Source organism: Oryzias latipes, chromosome 20, assembly GCF_002234675.1.
Source record: "Oryzias latipes chromosome 20, ASM223467v1".
NCBI lineage: Eukaryota > Metazoa > Chordata > Actinopteri > Beloniformes > Adrianichthyidae > Oryzias > Oryzias latipes.
Genome location: NC_019878.2, coordinates 2,024,219 through 2,052,145, shown reverse-complemented (window position 1 = coordinate 2,052,145; position 27,927 = coordinate 2,024,219). Strand labels below are relative to the sequence as shown.

The 27,927-nt window shown below is 40.2% G+C and overlaps 1 protein-coding gene and 2 long non-coding RNA genes across 3 annotated transcripts; 1 reads left to right on the top strand and 2 right to left on the bottom strand.

Moving 5' to 3' along the window:
- Positions 1 to 1,002: 1,002 nt before the first annotated feature.
- On the bottom strand, positions 1,003 to 22,400 carry LOC101161137 (rho GTPase-activating protein 28). Its single transcript, XM_020702077.2, has 16 exons — positions 22,096 to 22,400; positions 20,698 to 20,923; positions 20,393 to 20,550; positions 20,109 to 20,329; positions 19,918 to 20,029; positions 19,560 to 19,816; positions 19,290 to 19,428; positions 14,296 to 14,387; positions 4,294 to 4,371; positions 3,962 to 4,115; positions 3,799 to 3,881; positions 3,492 to 3,707; positions 3,285 to 3,410; positions 1,814 to 1,941; positions 1,711 to 1,748; positions 1,003 to 1,630 (listed from the first exon to the last, which is right to left on the bottom strand). Exons 3-16 carry the CDS (start codon positions 20,547 to 20,549, stop codon positions 1,509 to 1,511), a joined length of 1,923 nt encoding a protein of 640 aa, XP_020557736.1. The 5' UTR covers position 20,550; positions 20,698 to 20,923; positions 22,096 to 22,400; the 3' UTR covers positions 1,003 to 1,508.
- Positions 22,401 to 23,738: 1,338 nt separating this feature from the next.
- On the top strand, positions 23,739 to 25,716 carry LOC105353824. Its single transcript, XR_908549.3, has 2 exons — positions 23,739 to 24,330; positions 24,409 to 25,716. It is a non-coding gene; the product is annotated as an uncharacterized LOC105353824 (long non-coding RNA).
- A 727-nt stretch (positions 25,717 to 26,443) lies between these two features.
- Positions 26,444 to 27,558, bottom strand: LOC111946685. The gene is made up of 2 exons (XR_002872422.1): positions 26,618 to 27,558; positions 26,444 to 26,499 (listed from the first exon to the last, which is right to left on the bottom strand). It is a non-coding gene; the product is annotated as an uncharacterized LOC111946685 (long non-coding RNA).
- Positions 27,559 to 27,927: the final 369 nt, after the last annotated feature.

Sequence of the window (27,927 nt, the reverse complement as noted above, 5' to 3'; positions counted from 1 at the left end):
CGACCGTGCTTCCCAGTCTTAGTGAAAGTGTGTTTGCGGTCCGTCATCCATTGCTCACATGCCGTTCACCACCTTACTTTGAATGACTTGTTTACACCGATATCCAGCGGTTAAAGTTCCTTCGTCAAGGAGATGGGTAAAGCTGACCACCGATCCAAGTCATTTCGGATTCTATTCAGAATTTTACCATAGTTGGCATCAACCAGTTTATCTAACGAGGGTGACATATAATTGCCTAAGTGTTTTATGCCTTCTTTAGGCCACCAAAATGCGCTTTGTTGTTTTGCCTCTGGTGGGACATTACTATTAAGATCCATGGCTTCTGTCTTGTCCACATTTATTTTGTATCCTGAAAAATAACAATATGCAGAGATCCTTTCCTTCAAGCATGGTATAGTTGAGGCTGGCACTGTCAGGTACAATAGGACATCATCTGCATATAATGATATTTAATGCTCTTCTTTCCTAATTATAGCTCCTTTTATCACATCATCTTCCCTAATGAGCTTGGCCAATGGTTCAATGCTAATAGTGAATAAAAGTGCCGCAAGTGACACCACTGTCTACAGCCACGTTCCAGTCTAAATCTAGCTGATATAAAGCCGTCTACTTTAAGAGCTGCTTGGAGGAGGCATATATTGTTCTATTCCAATCAAAAAATTTGGGTCCAAATTTAAACCGTTTTAATGTCAGTATCGGGTATTTTCATGATACTCTATCAAATGCTTTTTGGGCATCTAATGTTGTTACAGGTGTACAATTACAGTGCTGCCTGTGAAGCGTACTTTTGTGAGGCAGTTCTTGCATACCGCATAGTCTTTATCCAGCTTTGTCCCATCCACACTACAGAAGCAGAAGTGAGTCCAAACTTTTGATTAACCCCTGTGCTATCCTATGACCCCACCCTTACATTGATGTGTTCTCCCTACCATGACAAAGGTGGATAAAGGTGAAGAAGATTTCATGTGATCCATGGACACCAGTGAAGATCACAAATCATTGAAGAAAAAAGGGTCAGCGCACTGTCTTGTGGGGTCTAGATGACCCAACTCCCAATGTTAAAGTGCCTAGGATAGCCCAAGGGTTACAACTTGCAGGTTTCATTAATCAGCTTTTTTCTCTCCAATACTTGACTATTTTCTCCTTCTGTTCTCTGCCCACTTTAATGTCATGCTCATGAGACATCTACGGTATTATTTTAAAAAACAGTTAAGGAATAGAGGGAACCAGGAACCATTTGTGAGTTGAAATATCACAATAGTTTGCAATACCGATATGTAGTCCCACCCCTATAGTGTGTGTCTGCTAGGATCTGTGATTGGTTGGTTCTACTGGGGATACAATCAGTAAACAGCAGGAGGAGCACAAGTTCATCAGCCAGTTCATAGTTTTCTTTTGGTGACAATCCATCCTAAAGAAGAAGAATTCAGGCCGCTTGATGAGCACCATCAATTCATTTGAGCTCTCTGTCAATCTATGATGAATGATGGCAATGAATTATGTTAGAGTCAAGACTTGAGATCTCCGGCCGTTAAAGGTGACACAGGTCCAGGTTTAATCACCCAATCACAGCAGGGATTGACTTTGTAAACCCCCAGCAGAAGGCAGTCTGGGTGGAGACGGCGTTCACCTGAAAAACATGCAAAGACAGATTGGTCATAAGAATTCTCACGCCTAGAGGATGGCTGATGATTTAATTGGGACACTCACAAATGTTCCCTCCAACTTCATAGAGGTGCTGTGGAGGACTGTGGAGAGACATGAGTCAGTGTTTTTACCCCATAGTCCACAACTACGACAGAGAATGTTCTACCTGTTCTGGCCCTCAAAGCGGGCCGTCACATCTTTAGCTGTTGTCTTCTCTTCAAGCTGAATTGCCATGGAAACTTTTGTGTGTTGGGGGGCATGAACCTGGATCACACCTTCACACAGCTTTGTGATCTGAACAAACACATGTACACTCACACAAAAACACACGTATGGACAACAAAGGCTTGGTTCTAATCTCTGTGTCTTGTTAAAATTTTTTATTTTTCATTCAGCTTTGGTCTCATTTTCACTTGGTTTAAATACCTATGTTTTATTTGTTTCTAACCAATCCTAACCTGTTTTTCACTTTTGTCTTTGTTCGTATCCCAGTCTCTGTCTTTTTTTGGTTTTGGTAACATTTTCACTTGGTTGTGGCCTAAGTCTATCTGGGTCTTTTTCCATGTCTCCTTTTTCTGTCTTTTGTGGTTCTGGTCCTTGTCTCACCTAATTCTGTCTGCCTTTTTTTGTTAGGGCCTCTGTCTCTTTTGGGTATCACCCTCTCTTAGTTCTGATTTCTGTCACTTTTTTTGGTATTTTTCAGTGACTTTTGGTCTCTTTACTTCTTTACTTCTAGTCTAAATCTTTTTAGTTCTTTGCATGTCTTTTTTAGTTCAGTCCCTGTATCTTGTGGTTCAGTTATTGTCTCTTTTGGTTCTATTTTCTCTCTCTCATAGTTCTTGCGTGTCTATCTTGGTTCTATACATGTCTGTCCAGGTTCTGTATCTGTCTTTCCATATCCTGTCTCTGTCTCTTTCGGTTATTCATGCATTTGTCTCCAGTAGATCAGATTACTGTAACGGCCTGCTCACTGGCCTCTCCAAACGAGCTGTAAAACAGCTTCAGTTCATCCAGAACGCTGCTGCTTGAGTCCTGACTAGAACCAGGAAGTACCATCACATCAGTCTTGTGGTCAGGTCTCTTCACCGGGTTCCTGTAGCTCAAACAAATAGACTTTAAAGTAGCTCTGCTTGTTTACAAGTCTCTCCATGGCCTTGCACCAAAGTACATCTCTGATAAGTTAGCGCCATATGACCCATCTCAAACTCTGAGGACCTCAGGGACCAGCCTCCTGCGGGTGCCAAGAGTCAGGACTAAACAAGGGGAATCAGCATTTCAATCTTATGCAGCTAAAAGCTGGAACAGTCTCCCTGAGGTTTTGCAACAGACCTCTACTGTGTTCAAATCTAGACTCAAAACATTTCTGTTTAGCCCTGTGTATTACTGAAGGGTCTTTATAGACACCTCTTTTCATTTTCTTTTCTTTCTTTTAAAGTACATTTTATAATAGTTATGTATGTTTTTAATCTTTGCACTGTTATGTATTGTGATGTTAATCCATTTTCCTGTTTTGTGAATCACTTTCTGTACGAATTGTGCTATACAAATAAACTTGCCTTGCCTTGTCAATGTTCTTATTGGCTGTGGCCTCCGTCTTAAGACTGGTCTCTGCCTCCTAAACTTTGGTAGATTCTTACCTGGTTCCCATCATTTTGGTTTTTCTTTTTCTTCAACAGATAGGTCCTGGTTCTGCTCAGAATGAGTTGTTTTTGATTGGATGCCTGGTTTAGTTGTCTAACTTGTGCCAGCAGGAAGTTTGGAATCTGATGCAAGGAAGAGGAATTGATGTCACAACTGACATCAGAAAAATCATAGAGGTGTTGCAAGCCTTTTCTGAGTCTTACGGTCCAAAGTAGGTCCTGGTGTTGAATCATCAACTGGATCAGCTGAGCCCCACCCATTGCCTCTTCCATTTCCTCTCTCTGCTTTGCAAGAGAGTGTCTTTTACCATGGTTACACTGAGAAAATAGGTTTGGAGCCATCACCATGGAGACATTCCACAGAGACATCCGGTTCTGATCTTGATGAGAGACCACCTTTCGGAGGAAGACCAGGAGAGCCTGTAATCATTGTAACAAATGCTTGTTTGAGTAAACTGTGTGAGACATCTGGGTTTTCAATGTTATGTGTGTTCAGTGCATGCTGATGTACTCTCAGAGTTTCTCTGTGGGCTTCCGGGAGGAGTAGGGTCAGTAGCTGCAAAGCTTGGACCTGATGGAGCTCAGAGGAGATGCCTATAAGGAGAAATGTCACCTTCACCTCCAATAGAACTGCAGGCATGTGAGAGTGCACTTCAATGTGCATGTATTCTCACCAATCAGTGAACGGAAGGTAGGCAGGTGCGTGTAAGTGAGCAGAGGTGTTGGCAGTTCTCTGATGAAAAGCTTCAGCAGCCCTGCAGCATCCACCTGTCTTACTGCAGACCAGTCAAAGACTTCAGGGTGTCTGTCTAACTCTCTGCGCAAGTACTGCAGGTAGACAAAGACAGGTTCAGTGTAGGAATTACACTTTATATTACTTTGCACACCTAGATATTTGAGCTGATCAAGTTCTGCTTTAAGATTTTGGAAAACTGAAATAAATTTATTTAAACTTCTCACTTTTTAGCCAAGCTGCTGCTCTAGGTGAGTCTTTAAATGGCCTTACCTTCAATCGAGCCACTGATGCTGGTACTCTGAGAATACCCTCCATCTGCAGACCGCTCTGCTCCAAGATACTCAAAAACTGTAAATATAAAGATCCTCAAGGGTCACGGAAATCCTGTGATCCCATTAAGGCATACACAAAGATATACATATACAGTGTTGGGAGTCTTACTTTAAAAAGTAAGTAGTTATAGTTACTAGTTATATTGCCTAGTTACATTTACTTAAAAGTATTAAAAACGCTTTATAATAAAAGTTTTGGTAAAATATGGCAATACATTTGATGTTTTTCCTCAGCAGCCCGGAACACGACAAAGTATTAAATGCAATAATTTTATGAAAGTGACACTTCTAGTATGCTGGTTTAGTTCTACTAAGGAAATTATGTTTAGTTACAGTCAGAGGTAGTCCTGGCTAGTTTGACACTTTGGGCGAAACACTGGATGGTACCCTCACCCCACTCTCACCCCCCTCCCCAGCCTGCACACATACAAACACATGAACAGAAAAATACATCATTCAATTTACTTTGTCACTCATATAAGTAAAACATACTTGTATAGTTGAATTCACAATTAAGATCTAGTGTGTAGTTATTTCACATGTAACCCTTGTGCTATCCTAGGCACTTTAACATTGGGAGTTGGGTCATCTAGACCCACTAGACAGCGCTCTGAACCTTTTTTCTTCAATGATTTGTGATCTTCACTGGTGTCCATGGATTACATGAAATCTTTGCACCTTTATCCACCTTTGTCATGGTAGGGGGAACACGTCAATGGAGGGGGGGGGGGGGGGGTCATCTAAGATAGCACAAGGGTTAACACGCATAAGTTTATGTCTTCTTTTTGAAGGCTGGCTTCTGGTAAAATTCCCACATTTTTCTTTTCTTTTTTTCTTAATCTGAATACAACCCTGAGACCAATTATGGATGAATAAACTTCATTCATTTTCTTTGGCTTCATGAATGAACATCAAAGGAAACTAAAGGACATATATTTCTGTTTTCGTGCCTAAGTGTCACATAAAACTGAACAAAAAAAGACAAAGGATTGTGTACATTGCATCTGAAGCATTGACTGTATATGAGAACGGCAGAGAAGCTTAGATGAAATCCACCAATAAGATGATTAACAAGACTAGTCTAATTAAGTGCAAACCATCATTAAATAAATCTTGCTCCAAATCTCAGGTAATGGAGAGCAGAATATGTAGTACTAGAGAACAGAACATCATGGGAGGACAAGCGCCTACACAGGATGTACCACTGGACCATACGTGAAGTGGCTGATATCAAGAAACCCTCTCATTGGTTAGAAAGGGCTGGCTTACAGGACAGCACTGAAGCACTCGTTTTGGCAGCGCAGGAAGAAGTCATGAGCAGCGGAGCAATAGAGGTTCAGTACTACCACACCAAAAAACACCCAAGGTGCAGACTGTGCAAAGAGGCACCTCTGATGGGTGTAAGATGGTGACAGGGATCCAACCAAGTGGCTGAAATAGTTTACAGCAACAAGTGTGGAGTATATGGACTTGTAACCCCAAGGTCAAAGTGGCAAACACCTCTGAAAATGATAGAGAATGAGAGACAAAGATTTTGTGGGACTTCCAGATCCAGACTGACAAGATGGTAATGGAGAACCAACCAGACATTGTAGTGGTGGATAAAGAACTGAGGAAAGCCATTGTGGCGGATGTGACAGTGCCAAGCGATGTAAAAACATCAGGAAGAAGGAACATGAGACACTGTAGAAATACCAGGACTTTACAAAAACTGGGGTCACACGAGATCTGGAGAAAACCATCTACAAGGTGTAAATAGGCCCACGGACCGGACTTTGGACATGCTTGATCTATGTGCACTTTGTCAGCCAGCGTGGGACTATTTTATGCTGTCCTGAGGAATGAAGCCTGCTGTAACTTGCCGGATGCAGCACATACTCACAATTTTGGGAATTTTGTTTTAAGCAAAAACTATTGTCACAAGCAATCTTGGGACCAAGATGGCTGCCGTGGCTTCTGTCTGAATCCTTGGCCTCTCAGAATCTACTTAAAATCAACGTAATCCTTTTTGAGATTATTACATAAAGCTGATACTTGGTTGACATCAGTGGTGGGACTGAGTATTGGAGATTCTAACAACATTGAGGTTGTATGGAACTTTAACATTTGCAATTGATCACGTTGGGGCTGCAGGCTTCTAGGCCTCGAGGCCTAAAAAACAATCCTCACTTTAATATTTCCTTGGTACATCTTGGTAAGAGTGAGTGAGAAATAATGCCTCCCAAACCAAGTAAAACATTGCTTGATGAGGATGCTATTGTGACCATGAGTACACTGAGCCATTTAATGGATCAGCAAAAGGAATTCTACAAAGAAATGCTACAACAGCAACAAGAGAACTTCAAGAGTTTTATTCAGATCATCATGGATGGAAATACAAAAAGGTTGGATGGTGTTATCAAAGAAGTCCATGAACTGAAAACAAGCCTACAATTCACCCAGGGCATCGTGGAAGAGGTGACATCTACATATAAAGGTACTGATGTAAAAATCAAAGCAATTGAAAATGACATTGCAAAGCTCAAGAAGGAAATGGAGGACTTGTTTCATAAGTTGGACTATCTTGAAAACCAGTCAAGGAGATCTAATCTTCTAATTGATGGGATCGCAGAAGAAAAAGGAGAAACCACTGGTGGATTAGAAATCAAGATCCAACAAATGCTGTCTGAGAAATTGGGTCTAGATGGCTCAAACATTGAAATTGAGAAAGTACATCGACTGGGAAAGTTTCAAGAAGGACGAAGGCCTAGAAAGATTATTGTCAAGCTTCTCAGGTTCAAGGACCGCCAGCGTATCCTTTCCTCAACCAAAAAGTTAAAGGGAACAAGTATATATGTCAATGAAGACTTTTCAGATGTGGTGCAGCAGAGGAGAAGGGAATTGCTGCCCCAGCTGAAAGCAGCCAGAGAAAAAGGGGAAAGAGCTGAGTTAAGGTATGACAAACTTGTTATCTAGCCTGTAAATGAACAGAGGCAATAATCGGATTAAATGACCAAGAGAACTGTCTATTGTCATGTATGTTCAAAGTTTTGTATTAATGCAAATATGTTGTGTTTAGTTGCAAATGGGCCACAAAACAGGTATAGTTTTAGCACACTTAAATATATGTAGCTTGAGAAACAAGATTAATGAAATCACACAAATATGTTTGACTGAAAATATTCATGTCTTAGCCTTATCTGAAACACACCTAGATAGTACTTTTGAAAACTCAATGCTAAATGTTGATGGGTACAGATTATACAGAAGAGATAGGAATCAAAATGGTGGAGGAGTAGCATTCTATGTAAAGGAGAATATTGTTGCTACCCTAAAATCAGAGTTAATGAGCAGAGACATCGAAGTAATATGGTTGCAAATTAATCTTCCATTTAGTAAACCAACACTGGTCGGTTGTTGTTACAGACCACCTAGCTCCAATGCAGAATACTTACAAAAAATATGTGAAAATATGGAAATGGTCTCAAATAAATGTGGGGAAATGTTTCTTCTTGGGGACTTTAATATAGACTGGTTTTCAAAAAAAAGTTTTTTGTTTGAAAAGATCATTACAATGGCTAATACATGTAATCTTAAACAGGTCATGACACAACCAACTAGAATTGCTATGGATAATTCATCTAAATCAACCTGTATAGATCACATTTACACTAACGTTCCTGATTTATGCTCCCAGGCAGTTTCTATTGGAGTAGGGTGTTCTGATCATAATTTGATAGCCATTACAAAGCAAACAAAAATGCCTAAATCCGGTGGAAGAATCATGTATCGCAGATCCTATAAACATTTTAATCCCAATCTATTTATTGATGATATCAAAAGTTCGAATTGGTCTACAGTTGTGCAGGAAATTGATGTAAATGCTTCTTTGAACATTTTTATGGCAACGTTTGGAAAGATTGTTGAGAAACATGCTCCACTTCGTAAAAGAACGGTAAAAAGTAATAGTGCTCCATGGTTAGATGAGGAATTATTATCACTCATGAAGCGGAGAGACAACGCAAAAAAGGTGGCTTCCAACTCTAAACATGTAGAGGATTATACAAACTATCGCATATTAAGGAATAAAGTTACAAAATTAAACTTTTTGAAAAAAAAAAAATATTTTGGACAAAAAATTTGTGGTTCCATGAATGACAGTAAAAGATTGTGGAAAGTGTTACAAGAACTGATGTGCAAAAAAACAAAGACTTTTAATTTGAATATGGAAATTGGTGGCATTAGTGTCAGTAAACCATTTGATATTGCCAATCATTTGAATGACTTTTTCATTAACAAAGTTGAAAAGCTGAGATCCTCTATGGTAGCACAGGATATAAGCTCTCCTTGTCAAAATATTCAATTGACAATGGAAAATAAAGCTTGTTCCTTGGTGTTCGACACTGTTAGTGAGAATAATGTTCAAGATTTGCTTCTCTCATTACCTGACGATAAAACACCAGGTATTGATTACATTGATGGTAGAATCCTTAAAATAGTTGCAAATGTTTTGGACAAACCAATATGTCATATTTTTAATAGAGCACTGATCAGTGGTGTGTTTCCTGACCAATGGAAACAATCAAAAATTATACCTCTAATTAAGGATGAAAAGTCAGAGTTTACTGCTTCAAACTGCAGACCAGTTCATGTTCTCCCTGTTTTGAGTAAAATTTTTGAAAGGTTGATATTTAATCAAATGCTACATTACTTTATCTCAAATGATCTGTTTACTAGTGCACAGCATGCCTACAGACCAGGTCATTCAACCAATACGGCATTAGTACATATGGTAGACCACTGGTTAACACATTTGGATGATAAAAATATGTGGGTGCGGTACTTTTAGATTTCACAGCTGCTTTTGATGTAATCGACCATGATATTCTGTTGGCAAAGCTCAAATGTTATGGATTTTCACAATTGGCTCTTTCACTGATAAGAAATTATCTTAATGGCAGAACACAGAAAGTCCTCTTCAATGGCAGCTTGTCTGAAACAAAGTTTATGTCATGTGGGGTTCCACAAGGTAGTTGTTTGGGTCCACTTTTATTTTCAGTGTTTGTAAATGATATGTCCCAGGAGATTAGAAATGCAGAAGTGGTGTTATATGCAGATGATGCAACTTTATTCTGTGCATCTACTACTGTGCCAGAGCTCAATACAGCCCTACAGAATCAACTTAATTTAGTCACCAATTGGGTTAAGTTGAATAAATTGGTTCTTAATACATCTAAAACAAAATGCATCGTTTTCGGTACAAAATATTTATTGAATGCACCATGTTACCTGAATTTGAGGATTGACAATAGTTTAGTTGAACAAGTGACTAAAACCAAGCTTCTGGGCATCAAATTAGATGATCAGCTCTCTTGGACAGATCAGATTAATCACATAGTATCCAAGATGGGCAGAGGAATCGCCCTGGCTTGGAGGTGTGCGCAATATTGTCCACCTTCAGTCATGAGGACAGTTGTACAGTCTTTGGTTTTGTCACATCTGGAGTATTGCCCAGTCATTTGGTCTAGTGCGACACAGGGGCATCTAAAAAAATTACAACTTGCCCAAAATCGAGCTGCCAGGGTGGCTTTTGGTTGCTCTTTTTGGACCAATGTGAACGAGATGCATACCATTTTAGGTTGGTTGATGGTAAAAGACAAAGTACAACTCAGTCTTCAATGCTTAATGCACAATGTCATTTTTAAAAAATGTCCACAATATTTGGTAAACAAAGTTTTATACAGTGGGTATTGTCACCAATATCAAACTCGTCAGGTCAGCTCTGGTGATTTGATTGTTCCTTTTTCAAGATCTAACTATATGAGAAGAACAGTGCTGTTTAGATCTTCTGTTGCATGGAATCAAGTGTCTGTAAGGACAAGGCTTATTAGTAACAAATATCATTTCAAAAAGATTTTAAAACTAAGATACATGGACCACTTACAATAACTAACAATTTGAATGATATGCTATGTATTATTGTTGAGGTTATGTTGCTATGTGTTTTGATATGCTGGTATAAAAATGAAATTGTTTTAACTTATTTTAACATGTGAAGCTTTTAAGGTAAATATGATGAATTAGTCACTGTATTTTCTGAAATCAGTTTTGGTTTTTGTGAAATTGGTAAAATGTATGTATTTTTTGTGTATGGACCCCAGGAAGACTAGCGACCACTTTGTGGAAGCTAATGGGGCTCCAAATAAATAAACAAATAAACAAATAAACAAACGGAATAGGTCGCCAGTCCGTTGCATGGTCACACAACCAAACATTCACACCTAGGAACAATTTTGCCAACATGTACGGCTGTTTTTCCCCACTACCCTCAGAGGAGCTGAAAAGGCTGAGGAAGTTCTGCTTGTAAAGAGTTGGATGACCTTGAGCACGAAGAGGCTAACCAAGCTCAGGCTGTTCACATCTCATGGCGATGGATAATTCCATATTGCTGCAACCGCTGCAAAGAACCAGGGCATTTTACCAGAGACTGCCCAGCGCCACTTCCCCCATCCAAACCTCAGGTTCCTCTGGGAAAAACCAGTGTGGGTGAGTCAATAAGGAGCTCCTACCCCTAGCAACACTACACCCCCAACTGGGCGGCACTTTAACTCAGGCGGTAGAGCAGGTCGTCCAACAACCAAAGGATTGGTGGCTCAATCCCCGCTCTCCCGAGCCAGCTGTCGCCCCCGAGCGCAGCTAGTCTGCAGCTGACCGTTCCCCCAGGGGATGGGTCAAAATGCGGAGAACAATTTCCCCATTGTGGGATAAATAAAAGTGAAACAAAAAACTGTACGCTGCTGTGGCCCAACATGTAGATTATATTAGGACTGTTACATTGGTGTCAAGCCCTGCAGTGCATTGGTGGACACGGGATCAACCATCTGGCTAGTCAAGAAGGGACTGTTACCGGCGACTGCAGGATTCCTCCCAGAGGACTGGGTCCCTACTGATACTGCACTACTTACAGTGTCAAGTGAGTGAACCATCATGCCAGGGAAGAAACAGTTGCCAGTGGCAGTTAGGGCTCACAGGTCTCAACATGAGTTTTAGCTGGTCAAAATCCAAATGACTGTATTATAGGGGATGGCCTCCGGGGCCACTGAGGGCACGTGGTGATGTGGCATGTGCATTACTCTGCATACACAGAAATCATCTTAACTATGGTCAGGAAGAGGCTGCAAGAAGGAGAATAGAATAGAATATCTTTATTTATAAAGCACTTATCCCAGAAAGAATCACAAAGTGCTTTAAAAAAGGAGCATAAAACCAAATCAAAACAAAGAGAGGTGATAAAAAATAGAAATAAAATAAAAACAAAACAAAACACAGTAAAACGTAGTAAAGCACGGACTAAAATCCACTAAAAGTTATCCTGAACAAAAATGCAACGACAATGGGAGGGCGTTCCAAAGACAAGGAGCAACGGCTTGAAATGAGAGATCTCCTCGAGTCTTAAAATGGTTTTTTGGAACGCTGAAAAGATTTTGGTAGGAAGTCCTCAAGGATGAGGCCGAAGAGTATGGGGTTAAAAGGTCAGATAATACGTCGGGGCTTGACTCTAAATGCAAGGCTCTAAAAACTGAAAGTAGAATTTTAAAATCAATTCGAAATTTGACTGTTAACCGATGTAAAGCAAACAGAGGAGTGATGTTTGTCAGTTTACTGTTAAAATAATTTTTGTTGAAGAGTTTCGAACAAGCTGAAGACGGTTTAGGGAACGTTTGTTAAAACAGGTAAAAAGAGACTTGCAGTAATCTAAACGAGCGGAAATAAAAGCGTGGATAATTGTTTCCAGGTCAGATGGAGACAAAATACTTTTTAATTTTGTCACGTTCCTCAGATGATTAAAACCGTTTTTTATGATGTTTTTAGTGACCTTCCAGGGACATAGACCTGTCAAACACCCCAAGATTTCTGAGGCTTAACTGGACAGAAGAGCTCAGAGATCCAAGGTGTTGTCTGATGGAATGGATTTTATGTTCAGGGGCAAAAATAAGTGTCTCGGTTTTCTGGGTATTTAGGACTAAATGATTATTGTTCAGCCATGTTTGGACACTGATGCAAACATTGTGACGGTAGCAACCCTGCTCTCTCAGCAAGACAACAATGGCTACAGGATTGTGGCCTATAACTACAGCTTTAGTTGTTTGGAGAGAAACTACTGTCACCAGACAAGAGTTGCTGGCTTTAATTTTGGCAGTAAGTGAAACGAGAGACTCTAGAAGTTGGAGCTTGTTAGAGACAGGCTCATGATTCCATGTGACATCACCTTCTCCAGGTATGAATAGAGATTTAAGTGGGCCGATACTGATCCTCAGCACCGTCACTTCTAAAAATAGCTCTTTAGAGCACCACCACTGCTCCACGCCAGAAAGCGAATGCAAGCTCCGTCTGAACTTCTCAGAATACTTGAGCTCCATTCAAATACTTGGATTGTTTTTTTAAGATAGCAAAGAAATTATTTAAAAAACGATCAGGGTTATGGTCATCATAGAAATGGGCGGCGTATGGATGACTACAAAACAATTGCATTGAAGGAAATGGTGTCCTGAAAGTTTTTGTAGTTTGAAGTGGTGCTGATCAGAATTGGATGATGCTCGATGGAAGGAAATCTATGTATACTGTAACTTTCTGCAAATGTCGAGTCACTGATGAAAAAATCAACAAGATTCCTCTTGATATCAATAGTTGTGGTAATTGAAGTCAGAGTCATATAGATTACTTTCTCATTAGACATTATTTCATTTGAAACATTTAATCATTTTATTTTTCTACTGATAATCATTTCGGTTTTAATGCTATACATCAGAAAGACATTTGCATTTATGCAACAAAAGGAGGTCAGTACAGGCAGCACAAATCATCTGTGGTTCTGTGTTTTCTTGTTGCCTTTAAAAGTTAACTTGTGAAGCTACAAGTGCAAGTTAGGTGGACCCTAAGACCTGTTGGAACCTTTTCTAAAGAGAACAACCTAGAACAATGCTTGTTCTTGTATTAGCTGGTTTGTATTTGGCATGGTCTGGCTATTTTTTCATAAATACATTGTGTATCTTTGACAGGACAGAAGAAATGTACGTGGAATTTGTCTTAAATTTTCTATGTAGGTTTTAACAAATTATACAAAAGTGACAGTAAACCAGTGGTTTTTAGTTGTGTTATTTGTATGTATATCTTAACATTCTTTTGATCAGCAAATTTCATTGAATAACAGAATCACCTTTTTCCATTTACACTGTTGTTAGTTGCCTGTTTTTATACTTTTATGAACACAGTCGATGTATGGCTTTATTTATTCATAGACTTGACCTGAGTTCCTTCTTTCTTATTTCATATTATGAGGCATAGAAAAATTGACTCATTTTTATTGATCAATATTTACATTTAATCCTCTCATTTTATGTTTTGTTTTCCATGAAAGAGAGGACGGCCACCTTTAGTTGAAAACCTAAAGCACTGGGTGTGAGCAGATATGTTTGATGTCATGAACAATGCCTTGGGTTAAACGTTTGTGGTGAGAGGCCTGACGGTCAGTACAGTTTTATTTTGAACCAAGTGTGCACCTCCAGATTCAAACAAGGTTTACTTTTTGCCGTGTGGTGATATGCGAGCAATTTATTTATGTGCGTGAAAGGCAAGTGTTCCAACTTTAGTGCAAAGAACAAACTTTAACTACACTGCTGAGGGACTGAGAGCATTGACTGTGTGTGCCCAAATATGAATCTGCTAAGTTTTTCAAAAGAATACTGATATGAGACACCATTGGTAGTTCATGGTTGGTAATATATTAACAGTTCTAAGTCATTCCTCATCAAGCACACTTCCTTTAAATCAAATGTTACATTCAGATTAAATTAAAATAAATTTGTTTTACACCATAGCTGCTTATGTACACTAATAAAACATAAGAACACCCACCCCTTCTAACAGACACTAGTATACTGTACATTATCACGTTGTTTACCTTTTGAAAGACAACAGGAATCTTGACTCCAGGAAACTTCTTCCTGTCATTCTCCAGCAGGGACTTGAGAGTGACTCCAAATACTGTTCCCTCTAGAAAACAGACATATCAGGGTAGCTATGAGTGCTACTAAGCTAGTCCAATAGTGACAGACACTGAAAGTTCCTACTTCACAGTAGGGTGACTCATGACAGGTCAAGCCCCTACCACAAGAAAGAAAAGAGAGGAAGATGTTTAGCGATGTGATTCTCACTGATCTGCCACATCAGTACAATAAAGACACAAACATCTGCTGTAGCTCCTCCTACTAATCATCAGTGAGGTACCAATGCTGCAACCAGAGAATGGACCCCCCACAAAAACCTCCATGTGATTGTAAATGTGATTTTATGGGACACCTGGAGCTCATCAGGAGTACTTGAAGGACAGAAGACCCAGAGAAAACATCTTAAGGTCTGGAAACACCTGAGGGATCTGTCAATTCAGGCCAACAATCTTCAGCAGGGGCTGAAGCTGCAAACTGCTCCAACCTACTTCCAGAGACTCATCTGACCCACGACCTGCAGGTCGTGACCCATTGACAGTGGGCTGTGACTCACAAGACATGGCAGAAGAAATTGATATATATAATCCAAACACTATGATAAGTTATAAAAGGGTGGTTATAGGTTGGTGCCAGCGGAGGCGCCATTATTGTGTAAATGGGTGTGTATATAATTGTAAAGCGCTTTGGGCCTTCTAAGAAGGCAGTAAAGTGCTACATAAGTACATGCCATTTACCATAATGGGGGCAATGAGCTTCCAGGTGTGCATTATCAAAATCAATGGACATACAGTACAGTGGAGAAAAAAAGTATTCAGTCAGCCACCAATTATACAAGTTCTCCCACTTAAAAAGATGAGAGGCCTGCAATTTCCTCATAGGTAAACCTCAACTATTAGAGACTAAATGAGAACAAAAATCCAGAAAATCACATTTTCTGATTTTTAAAGAATTTATTTGTAAACAATGGTGAAAAATACGTATTTGGTCAAAAACAAAAGTTCAACTCAATACTTCGTTTATTTTCTTTGTTGGCAATGACAGCAGTTTTCTGTAAGTCTTCACAAGGTTTTCACAAACTGGTACATTGTTGCTTGTATTTTGGTCCATTCCTCCATGTAGATCTCCTATAGAGCAGTGATGTTTTGGTGCTGTTGCTGGGCAACACGGACTTTCAACTCCCTCCAAAAGTTTTCTATGAGGTTGAAATCTGGAGACTGGCTAGGCCAGTCCAGGACCTTGAAATCCTTCTCATGAAGCCATTCCTTCGTTACCTAAGCAACATGTGTTTGGGATGGTTGTCATCCCAGCCATGTTTCATCTTCAATGCTGATGGAAGGAGGTTTTCACTCAAAATCTGACCATACATGGTCCCATTCTTTCTTTCCTTTACACAGTTTAAACTTCTAAAAACTTTAAACTTCTATTGTGGTTTCATCCGACCATAGGACATTCTCCCAATCCTCTTCTGGATCATCCAAATGCTCTCTAGCAGACTTTAGACGGTTCTGCACATGTACTGGCTTTAGCAGGGGGACACGTCTGGCCCTGCAGGGTTTGAGTCCCTGGTGGTGTAGTGTGTTACTGATGGCAGCCTTTGTTACTTTGGTCCCAGCTCTCTGCAGGTCATTCTCTAGGTCCCCCGTGTGGTTCTGGGATTTTTGCTCACGGTTCTTGGGATTATTTTGACCCCACTGGGTGAGATCTTGGGGGGAGCACCAGATGGAGGGAGATTATCAGTGGTCTTGTACGTCTTCCATGTCCTAATAATTGATTTCTTCACACCAAGCTGCTTATGTTACAGATTCAGTCTTCCAGTCTGGTGCAGGTCAACAGTTTGATTTCAAGTTTCCTTAGTCATCTCTTTGGTCTTTAGTGGAGTTTGGAGTCTAACTGTTGGAGGTTGTGGACAGGTGTCTTTATATAGATAACCAGTTCAAACAGGTGACATAAATACAGGTAACAGTGGAGGACAGAGGATCCTCTACAGAAGGAGTTACAGGTCTGTGAGAGACAGAAGTCTTGTTTGTTTGTAGATGAACAAATACTTTTTTTAGCACAATTTACAACTAAATTCTCTAAAAATCAATCAATGTAATTTTCTGGATTTTTTCCTTTTATATTTTCTCTCATAGTTGAGATCTACCTATGATGAAAATTATAGGCCTCTCCCATCTTTTTCAGTGGGACAACTTGCACAATTGGTGGCTGACTAGATAGATATACTTAAATGACTCCCAAACCGTCAGGTGGAATCAGGCTTTCACGTCATCAGTTTAAGAACACATAAAGGAAACCCATGCAGGAACTTCAGAAAACAGGCCGTGGTCCTTTTGTGCTGAATGCTTTTCACCATAAACCTCCTTGCATGGTAGAGCCTTCAGACAGGAACTGGACGATGGTACAGCAGCTGTGTGACACAGAGTGTCTGTGAAACACCAGAAAATAGGTTACAGTTTAAAAGAAACAGAAAAAAAAATGTTTTTCTCTTGGTTGTGCAGACAAAACACATCAAAAGTTCTTTGGTATTTAAAATTTTAACTGAGACGATGATCAAGGCATACGTAATAAAAGGAACTGAAAAAGGAAAAAAAGAGTGGAATCAGAGGAAAATGTAAACTATTTCACTAATCAGCACAATTCCCCCCTGCATAATACCCTGGTCATTAGACCTGGGGATATTTTCTGCAATTGTAGCACGAGTAACATCTATCGCAAAAGTTGTATACTAACAAGGTTCTTTACATTTTAGAGAAATAGAAGCGTAAAAGTGGTTGGAAACATGTAATGTGCAGGAGAGTCACAGAAAGGTTACTGAGTTAGAAATGGAAGAAAAAATGTCTTGAACACTTGATCAGAAAAAATCTAAACTTTGAAATATCTCTTTAATTAAACTCCAACCCCCCCTTTTTACCATAAATAAAACTTACCAACTCTAAGTTCAAACTTCCCGGCTTGACTTGCTAGTGGATTCCGCTCTGGGGAACACTTGCACAGTGACAGCCCGTCAGGTGTGACCCAAAGCCCATTAGTTGTGGCTTACAGCAGAATTCAGCGTTCAAAGCCACTTCTGCTACATATCCACTGTCAGAAGTCAGAGCTCTGTCTCCCTCTCTGGTCACCGGCGGGACCAGCCCCCAGAGTTCTAGCTATACTACAACTCCCAGCAACCCCAGCACACACTTCCTGGATGCCGTACACCTGACTCTCATTCATTCATCAACCACACCATATACTTAAGCTCTGAACTGAGTGAAGTTCAGTGTGAAGTATTGTTTGTGTCACTCTGCCCTCCTTCCCAGACATTATATCTGGACCTGATCTTCTTTTTCCTCTTTCCTGTTTCGTCTTTGACTCTGTTTGACTGCCGCCTGCCCTGACCCTCGCCTGGATTTTATCAACTCCTGCCTATTCGACCCTGATTTAGCTTTGTGGACTTTTACCTGGGCAAATAAACCTGCTGCAATTGCATCCAGCCGTCTGCCTGTTCTTGGGATAGCCACTCATTTTAACAATTAAATTCATACTACTGGGATCTCCAGAATATTTTTTTTGTACAAAATGTATCCACATGTCAAGAGGCTCACCAACGCTCAATCTATTGCATAAAATTGCACTTAAGGCAATTAAGCCCGTATGTGAGCCGCGGCCCACGACTTGCAACCACAGCTTGTGAGTCTTGACCAGCTGCTTGTTAGTTGCAACTAATGGGTCAGGTGAGTCACTGGAAGTAGGTCAGTGCTGTTTGGAGAGCTTGCTGTCTCTCAAGAACTTCCTCAGAACTGTGAAATAAGCTCAGGTTTCTTTAAAACACTCAGTTTACTGTTTTAATTGTTTCTGTGTTAAAATATCACTTATAGAACTACAACTGTATGACACAGTAAGAGCTTTGTCATTGTTTGATGTAAAGACATTAACCCTTGTGCTATCCTAGGCACTTTAACATTGGGAGTTGGATCATCTAGAGCAGGGGTCGGCAACCCATGGTTCCAGAGCCACATGTGGCTCTTTCATCCTTCTGTTGTGGCTCCCTGCGACTTTGGAAAATAATAAGTATTTTATAATAATTAAATTTTATTTTAGTTTGTTCATCTGCTGTACGAAGCACGTACCACATCAAAACCAGCTTCCTTAATAAGCTCGTATTTATCGGGCGAGAACTGTAGAGCTGATAGCAGGAGGACACACGCGGTCCGGAGTGATCTTCTGCTGGGAACTTGACGTGCCGCGGGGCAGAGAAACTTTCTGATGACAGAGAGTTCGCGCCAGTGTTGCCAGATAGAGTCACAGTTTTCCAGCCCAAAAGTCATCTGAAAACCGCCAGACCCAGCCAAGTCAGCAGTCAGCTGGTGGCTCCTCCCAACGCGACCGCGGTATCATCCTTTTAAGAACATAATGTGCATTTGCAGTGATGTATGTTTCAGAGGATGTCCGATTGGCCAATGTACATGTCAATCAAGTCCTGTACTTCTCAGTGAGGATTTTGATTGGCTGGTGGATTTTAAAGAAGTACTTTTTTCAATCTTTTCTGGCTAGCGATCTACAGTCATGTCCTTGAAGATCAACGTAATGAGCACCTTTGAATAATATATACATGCATAATATATATAATGATGTCAAAACGGGTTGTGGCTCCGGGTGCTTTCTTTTCATTAGGGGCGTCCCAAATGGCTCTTTGAGTAAAAAAGGTTGCTGACCCCTGATCTAGACCCACTAGACAGTGCTCTGAACCTTTTTTTTTCAATGATTTGTGATCTTCACTTGTGTCAAAGGAAGGGTGGGGTCATCTAAGATAGCACAAGGGTTAAAGCTCCAAGGTCAACACAAAGCAATCAAACTTTCAACCTATGAAACGACTACCTCTTCTTCCTCATCACATAATAGAGCCCTCAGCTCATATGTCTGGTCACTTAAACCTGCTGTCAGCACAAGATGTAAGAATCAGGCGCACCCTGGGCCTTTGTGCGTGGACGTCGGCTCCGTTTGGTTTGAACACCCAGAGCAAGCAGAAAGGTCGAAAGCTCTATGTGGGAGATGAAGCCGACGCGTGTGAGGTCACGAGGCGAGAGGTCATCCACAACGGTGAGGCCCTTTGGGGGGATGACAGGTACACACGCACAGACATACACACTCATAAAGATATGTACACGTGTGCGTGCACATATACACAACAGCTTGTTAGGTCAGCTAACCTTGCCAAACCGCCTGCAGTTCTTCTCACCTGCAGTTTACCACTCAGGTCTCCTTGGAAAGTCCGACAGTCCCAACAGGTAGAGCTAAGTCTGTGTTCAGCCACGCCTTCAGAGTACGGCGAGTCTCGCAGCAGCCAATCAGCTCGTCTCCAGCAACATGCTGGAGGTGAAATGGAGAGAACAGGAGCGGAAGGGTTGGTGTTGGCTAGGGGCGCCTTAAGGGAACTGCATGATGGATGTTCAGTCAGTTGATCTTCAAAAACAAAAATGGGAGGAGTTGACCGAACTGCAAAAATGTAGAAAACACACAGGAGACTATTATAGAAGCATGAAGACGTTTGTAGGATCCGTGATAACCTAAAAAACTGTTGAACACAACAAAAATACCTCTGTGAGCGCTGCGCCGAATAGTCTTGGTGGTGGTGTGGTATCGACCTGGAAGGGAGTCAGGAGAATGTGGAGGAGGGGAGGGGCATAACTCGGCTGATTTATCCTCAGGCTAAAGCAGAAAAAATGATTATGTTCTTAACATTTACAGAATTTACTGCAGGGGAGGCATTTGAGCGGTGCATGCCTACCTCAGCAAAAATCTCCCTCACATCCCTGAGCGGCTGCCTGTTCCTCTTCCTCAACGTCTCATTGTAGGTGTCCAGCCTAGTCCTGACTATGGCGGCTTGCTGGTGGGTTAGGGTAGAAATAACAGCCTCAGGCAATGGCAGAGATGCCTCTGACGATGTTATTCCTGACACCAGAAAAGATAGCCCCGCCTCCTTCAGCCATGTCTCCTCCATCTCCACTTCTGCAAAGAAACTGGCACAGTAAGCCTCAAAGGTGACCAGATGCTGCTGTCAGTGACTCTCACCATCCACGCTCTGCCTTTCTTCTTCATCCTCCTCCTCTTCTCCTTCCTCCTCAATGCTTCTCACTTCCCTCCAATATGCCTCCATAGCATTATGGTGACGATCTGAGGTGACTTTATGAGGGGCTGGAAGGATTGGATTTGTAGGAGACTGCAACATCCTGTGGAGACAAAAGATACGAAAACAAATCAGCCTATCAGAGCCACATGCTCCCCCCACGTAGTTGTGGTCAGCAAACTGATAATTTCTGTTTTCTCATTTTGGTAAACTGGTTGATACTATTTGTCCCTGAGAAATGTGCAGATACCAGTTGACAGAGGCTGAGTCCAGGCCACACGGTCATTGAAGTACCATCTTAATAAGAGTCTTTTGCCTCTTCAGACCATGTGCTCCATCTTTGCCTTCATCCAGGATTGTCCACATTCGTGCTCATACAACTGCAGCTCCATACATTATTGACAAGTGAGAGAAAGTCAACTTCCTGCAGCGCGTCAATCAGTGCGAAGGGAACCTCCAGCTAATGGTCCTGATTCCTGAGGGAGGACAGAGTGAGGCACACAGTAAACATTAAGAGCTGTTATCTCCATTAGGAGGAAATGTACTGTGCCGGGCAATCACCAAAAAATAAATAAATAATTATATTATTACTCAGGTCTTGAGTGGCTAATCTAACCCAGTTACTCCCCTTGCAAAAAGCTTTGACTTTTGCAGGACCTGTTCTAGAATGAGCCCAGTTCTGTGTCTTTTTAAGCCATTTCTATCAAATAAAAACCAACGTTGATTTGGTGCTGTGTTAAACACTTAGTGTAGCTGGTTCTGCTCGGATGCTTCCACAGAACCTTGTTTGTTTCCCACAGATTGGAGCACAGTCAGTTGCACATAAACATTTTTTTGTAATTTAATCCAATACCTTTATTAAGCCCCAGTTTTCTGCCAATGTTTTGTTAAGACGCTACACAAAAAGCAAAAGACATTAGACAGGGCTTTATTATTTATAATCCAATTCAATCAGGAACATCCCAACAAGGTAAGAATTTCTTGTTACAAACAGGATATGTAAGTGATGACAATATGAACAGGGTAGGGATGTTGGTGTGATACCTTTACTGAGCAAACAAAGTCAAACTATACTCAAAAAAGGGCCATTTGTTGAGATTTGTTAGAACCTGAGTGAAAAGAAATAGACAAACACAATCAATGATAGAACATCTGTTTAAGACAAAAAATGAAATAGTAATGCATCAAAAAAGCAAATAGCAAACCGACTATCACCAATTTTAGTATCACTTCATGAACGCATTCAGGCAGTGTAGGTCAGCAGAAAGCTAATTTATAATGACAAGTACCCTGGTTTAACTATTGTTTAGTTCTAGGACACTTAATGAAGGGTCTTAATGACAAACGGCCGCCAGTGGCCACAAATACAAAAACACAACTTTGACAATAAAAGCTTTAACCAAAAATGAAAAGTAAGAAAACCATTATTCACAACCTTGAAGTATAATTAACAAAACCAAAAGAAAATAACAAAAAATTAAAATTGGACAAAATCATCTACAAACAAATCACATATAGAATTCATGAAACCCAAATCAAAAACATGTTTATAAACTAAATAAAATACAACCAACACATATATAAAAAATGAAAAAACTGGTCACATATTCCACCAAAAGTCAATCAGAACAAACAAGCCGATTCTTACTTAATATTCACAAAGATCCACTGTTGAAGCTTTTCCTCAGAACAGGACTGGTTCTTGTTGAAATGGCTGGCCCAGAACCAGTCCAACCTGGGTTTAAATCCATCAAGCACAGCTGCAGGTCAGAATCACCATTCGGTCCATCTGCTCCTCTGCTGATCAGTAATAGATACCAGCACATAAGGATGGGGAAGCTGGAACTGTCCTGTCAGTACAACTCCTCTTTCAGAAAGGGGATGGGCAATAAAGGATGGAGTTGGCTGTTTAGACCAGCAGTTGGGGGCCAGCTGAGAGTGGCAGTGGGCTGGATCTCGTCCAGCTGTCAGGGGGCAGATCTTTGCTGAGAGCTGTGAGTTTCTTCAGATCGAACCCTGCTTCTGTTGGGTAGCTAGAACAGTATGTGTCTGCTTTCTGCTACGTCTATTGTATCTTCTGTTACTCTGTTGGTCTTTATGCTTCGTCTGTCTCTTTCTATTGTCCGTATGTTTCCTCTGTAGGTTTCTTAGGTTTCTCATTTTAAAATCCGTCTCTGCTTTCTGTCAATCCACTCCACGTGTTTTCTATTTTCTCCATCTGTCCATCTTTTATCTTGTCCTTTTCATCTGAGATTGATTTGTTTCTTATGTCTGTTTTTTTCATCATTTCAATCTCTTTATTTCAATTGCTGTGTCAATTTAGCTTTTCCTTGTCTCTCTTGTGCTTACCTATCTGTCTCGTTTATGTCTTTGTCCATCTGTCTCTTCTGTCTATTTATTTGTCTGTCCTTTTCTTCATGCCTGTCATTGTATCTCTTTCTGATATCTGTCCTTGTTTGTCTGTCCTCTCTCTTTCTCTCTTCTTAGTACATCAGTCTGTCTCTGTTTTTTTTGTATTTTTCTCTTCCTTTTCTCTTCACTCATCTCTTCTTAGTGTGCTTTCTCTTGGCTTAATTGTCTTCTTAGTCTAGCCGTCTCTTTTGTAGATTCGTCCGCAGTCTCGCGATATATGTACTTTGTCTCGCTGATTGTTTCATTGTCTCTCTGTCTTTGTGTTTGTGCATCTCATCTATCTTTCCTTTACGTCCATCTGTTTCCTGAGTTTCTGTCTGTTTGTGTGTGTGTCCTTTTCAGTTTGTCTGTTATTTCTTTCTCTCCTGCCTGCCTGTTTATCTGTTAAAAGAACGGAGTTAAAAAACAACTTGATATCAGTTAAACAGTGGGCCCTGAATCTGTATTCTATGAAAGTTTATGTTTTTGATTGCATTCACTTTTCCCTGATCATCTAATTTTTTGGAAAGGCTCTATATCTGTAATGAAAATTTAAAATGAGAATGAAAATTTAACTACGTACATAATTATGATTCCTCATAAAACGTATTGTTACATAATATTTGAAGAAATGTATTAATGTGTAAGGGTGCCTGTAATACTAATCAACATGTGTGGACATAACTATAATTGCAGGATCCTTTTAAAAGTATCACCATGACTTTTGTAGTTTTCTCACAGAGTGCAGTTAATTTTGTATTAATAGAATGTTAACAACGGACAACTTAAGAATTTTGCTTCATTTTTTTAACTTGTGAGCTCTGGAAGATAATTGGTCACATGGTTGAGGTAATTTTAACAACATTTAAAGACCAGAGGTGAAAACAAACATAACTGGAAGATGGAGTCTTAAGTCTGGACACATTAATACAAAAATAGCACACTATTCTGCTTAACATCACTACTCAGCAAGTTTTGTTTTTACAGTTACATTAGCCATTAAGAAGGACCAATGGGGAATTTAGAGAGAGGCACCCAGCTGCAGATGGAGTACCACACAATGCTGAAAGTAGAAGCTGTTCCTCTTTATGGTGCAGGGGAGAAGTGTTAGTCAAATAAGGTTCATAGAGTCTGTTTTATTAATCGACTTCTTGGTTCTTCTGTTATCAGACACGGTAGTGTTTAAACATACCCGACATGTTCCGACGAACGTTTTCGTCAGAGTCTTCATCAGATGGTTATGTGTGACTGTAACGGTCATTTGTTAGTCTGTTGTGTTTTGTTTAATAAATGTTGGTTAAGTTATGAGAAGTTTATTTTGAGGGTAATTTTATTTTGAAAATACCGGAAGTGCTTACCTTGCCTAGCGCACATTGTATGGACAGAGAAGAGAGTCGCTGGAAGCAGGAGCACCACGTTTGTATGCAAAGAATACCAGATGTGGATGAGAGGACACTAAGAGTAACTCCCATCTCGGCATGCAGCCAACGAGGTGATTTATTTATATTTGTTTGACTGTCTGTTTACAATGTATGTTCATAAGAAGTTTCTATTATGTTTGTATGTGCAGTTTTCACGGTGGATTTGGAGAGACCAAATAAACCCGTTATGAGAACCATTTGCGTCTGTAAATGCCTGGTGTGGAGAAATAGTGAAAACTCGACTGCTCCTCGACGCGAGTGGAGAAGAAAAAGAGCGCAAGAGCTACCACGCAGCGAGCACGCGCCTGCAGCATGACATCAAAGGACAGTCAGATGAGTGGTTAAAACTTAAGCGATCGCAAACGTTTGAAGCTACTCTTGACTTGCATATTTGGTGCGTCGGACTGAAGCATGACAAAGATATTTACATCTGGATTTCATTTTTGAACTTAAAGTGTGTTTTGAAATGAGAGAAATGTGCATACTGTTTAATACTCAAGTTAAGTGTTCTAGTGAGTTAAGTGTTTTAAGTTAAGAGTTTGAAATTTACATGGTTAAGGTTTACGAATTTTTATACTGCAAAGATAAGTGTTTGAAAAAACATACAAGATTTTGTTTTAAGATATTGAATTTTCTGATTTCAACTAAGTGTTTTGATTGAAAGGTAATCATTTCTAAAATGTCACAAAAGGGTGATTTTGCTGTTCATAATCAAGGGGAATCAAATTCTGAAGAAAAATCCCCAAAATTAGCTGAAGAGTTGCTACCTAGACGAAGTCAGAGGGCTAGAACACTAACAGAGAAAGGGAAAGAACTGCAAGATGAAAAGTTAAAGTCTCTTCAGCAAATATTTAACTACATATACTCCAAATGGAAATCTCATGTTAAGTTTTCTAAGCAGTCCTTATCACAGTCTGCAGTGTCACCTTCAGACGAGCTGCTAAATGATATTATTGGTGATATCACAGGTCTTTCTGCAGATGTTCAGCTTGTTTATGAAGAACTGCGTAACATTTCAGGACACAAGGCGAAGAGTAGACCGGTGTGTAAAGGTCTCCAAGTTTGTTGTAAAAAGAGCTTCAAGTCAACTAGATGGTTATTTGCCAGCTGAAGAAGAGCAAGGGTGGCCAGAAGCAGGTTCTCTTTTTGACTTTAGCACCTCAAAATCTGGTTCCATTTTGTCTTTCTTGAAAAGTGCTTCACATATTTCAAAGGACTCGTCTTGTAAACAACAAGAAGTTGCTGCTGAAGTTGCTGCAAATCAAGCTGTTCTGAAAGTGTTAGAAGAACAAGAAAAAGAGCAGTCAGAAATACAGAATCTGGAAGCAGTAGTGAAGAAGAAAATTGCTGAACATGAAGCAGCTGTTGTGAGACGTCGTTTGGAACGAGAAGCAGAAGAGGTTAGGCACAGGATCCAGAGAGAAGAGGAAGAAATTAAAATGAAAGCCCAATTAGAAGAGGAGCATACATTTCTGCAAAGGACTCTTGAAGAAAAACGAAGAAGAATAAAACATTTGGAAGCAGTTAAGGATCTGAGTGTAGCAAAAGCAAAGTTGCAGGTGTATCAAGGTCAAGTTTTGGAAGAAGAAAGAAATGAAGTTGCAAACAAAGTTGCACTGACAGATGCTAAAGAACAAGAACCCCAAATCCCTCATTCATGCAAACAGCTACACCACAGTCTTCCTCTGCTTCTGCGAGTGAAGGGACAGCAGAACTCGTCAAGATGCTCGCAAGCGCTTTAAGTGCAAACAGAATTCCTGTCCCCGAACCAACAATGTTCAATGGCGACCCCTTGAAGTACAATGATTGGAAACTTTCTTTCCAAACCATAATTGATCAAAAGAGCATTCAAGATTAATCCATACGGATCACATGCCCCGGTTCTGCACAGACGTGTGCCGCGGATTCCACCCCCCAATCCCCCATCCCCTCCACGCACTTCATTTAATCTGTACGGTCACGTCCTCTGCTGTTTACTGCGTTAAAGTCGCTGCTCGACGTTTGTCCGTTAGGTGATGACATGATGTTTCTGGGTTACTTGAAGTTTTATACAAAAGCGAAGTTTTTCAGCACAAAATATTTTTACACACGGAAGATACATACGGAAACTTCGGGGGGGGGGGGGGGGGGGGGGGGGGGGGGGGGTCGTGTCCGGTGTTCTTGTAGCTTCTTCTTGGTTTTTTCCACGTCGTCCAGCCTCTGTGATTATGTTTCAATCGCTTCAGATGAAGACTCTTTTCCTGAAAAAAGGGAAGGATGTGGTTTATTTTTGCTATTTAAAATAGCCCCCGGAATTGGTTAATGTAACCCCGTAGCCTCCAAGCCCCGAATAACATGCCCATAGATCAAAAGTTTTACCTGAACTTATCGGCTCGGCCGGGTCACTGCCGCCAACTCCCGGATCCTCTGAGGTCTTTTCGCTGTGAGGACGCGGTCGGCCTAGCTTACTAGAGGGTGTCCATGTCTCCTACGGTCAACTTTTATTCTTTTTTCCGACTTCATCTTCGGACCTAACGCTCCGTGCCGCCATTGTTTTCAAACAGACTGCGTCATGGCGGCGCGGAGCGCTGTAACTTGACAGCTGATTGGTCGCGTTGCAGAACGTGACCAATCAAATTTCACTTTACTGGAGCTCGGGTAAGACGTCACGGTTGTTCGTTCTCCTCGTGTTATTTTGCGGCTTCGAAACTACTGAAGACGTTTTGTTCCCGGCAGCATTTGGAGAAAGGGCTGGAGTGTGACCCAAAAATCTATTATAAATAAAATAAAAAATGAAAGAAGTTTCTTTTAAAATCATTCACAAAATTTACCCCACTAATCAATTCATGCTAAGATACATTAAAACATTGATCCTAACTGTCCCTTTTGCAAAGAACATCCAAAAGCAATTAACCATCTTTTTTGGAATTGTACTGAAATTAGAATTTTTTTGGAAGAAGTGTTTACAATTTATCAGAAATCATATTCACCCCAACTTCACTCTGAAATTCGAATATATAATTTTTGGGTTTTATAATAACAACTTGGACTCAAATAAAAACTAATAATTAATGTTATTATTATATTTGGCAAATTGTATATTCATAAATGCTAATTCTATTCATCTTCTATCCCCCCCCCCCCGTGTTAATCAAACAAATTGAAATGTATCTCAGTTAAATCTCTGAAAGCCTTAAGAAAGCTGTATGTTTGTATGAAAGTTGTGGAAACCTGAATGTTTTTGTGTAAAATGCATGTAATATGTTTGCTCTCCTGGCTGTACTTACATTTTGAACAATAAAGTTAAAAAAACAAAAACTTTCTTCACCCACTCCCTGAAAACACTTAACAGAGCAGCAGTTATCATTGATTTCTTACCAAAAACGATCCTAAAGTTTTTTAAAAGGTTTCTTATGGTTTTTTTTGGTATAATATGAGATACTGTTTTACAAAACATCACAAAATACTTTCCTGCCACTAGATACATGCTCTGGAAGAAATTGGCTGTTGAAAATGACAAAATTTGTTGTATGCCCGAAGTGCCATTAATTACCTTTGATGAAGCAATGAGGATATTACTGTATATCTTAATCAAACTTGGGTTGACTTGTCAATACTTTTCACACCTGTTTTTAAACATTTGTGGGAAAATATAAGTGCAGAGCAAACTCTCAAATATATGTGCTTTT

Coding starts and splice junctions, on each gene's coding strand:
- LOC101161137 (XM_020702077.2), bottom strand. CDS start 20,549: ATGTTGCAGTCTCCTACAAATCCAATCCTTCCAGCCCCTCATAAAGTC. Junction 20,030..20,108: donor TGAGGGAGATTTTTGCTGAG/GTAGGCATGCAC, acceptor TTTCTGCTTTAG/CCTGAGGATAAATCAGCCGA. Junction 4,372..14,295: donor TTCCTGTTGTCTTTCAAAAG/GTAAACAACGTG, acceptor TTATATTTACAG/TTTTTGAGTATCTTGGAGCA.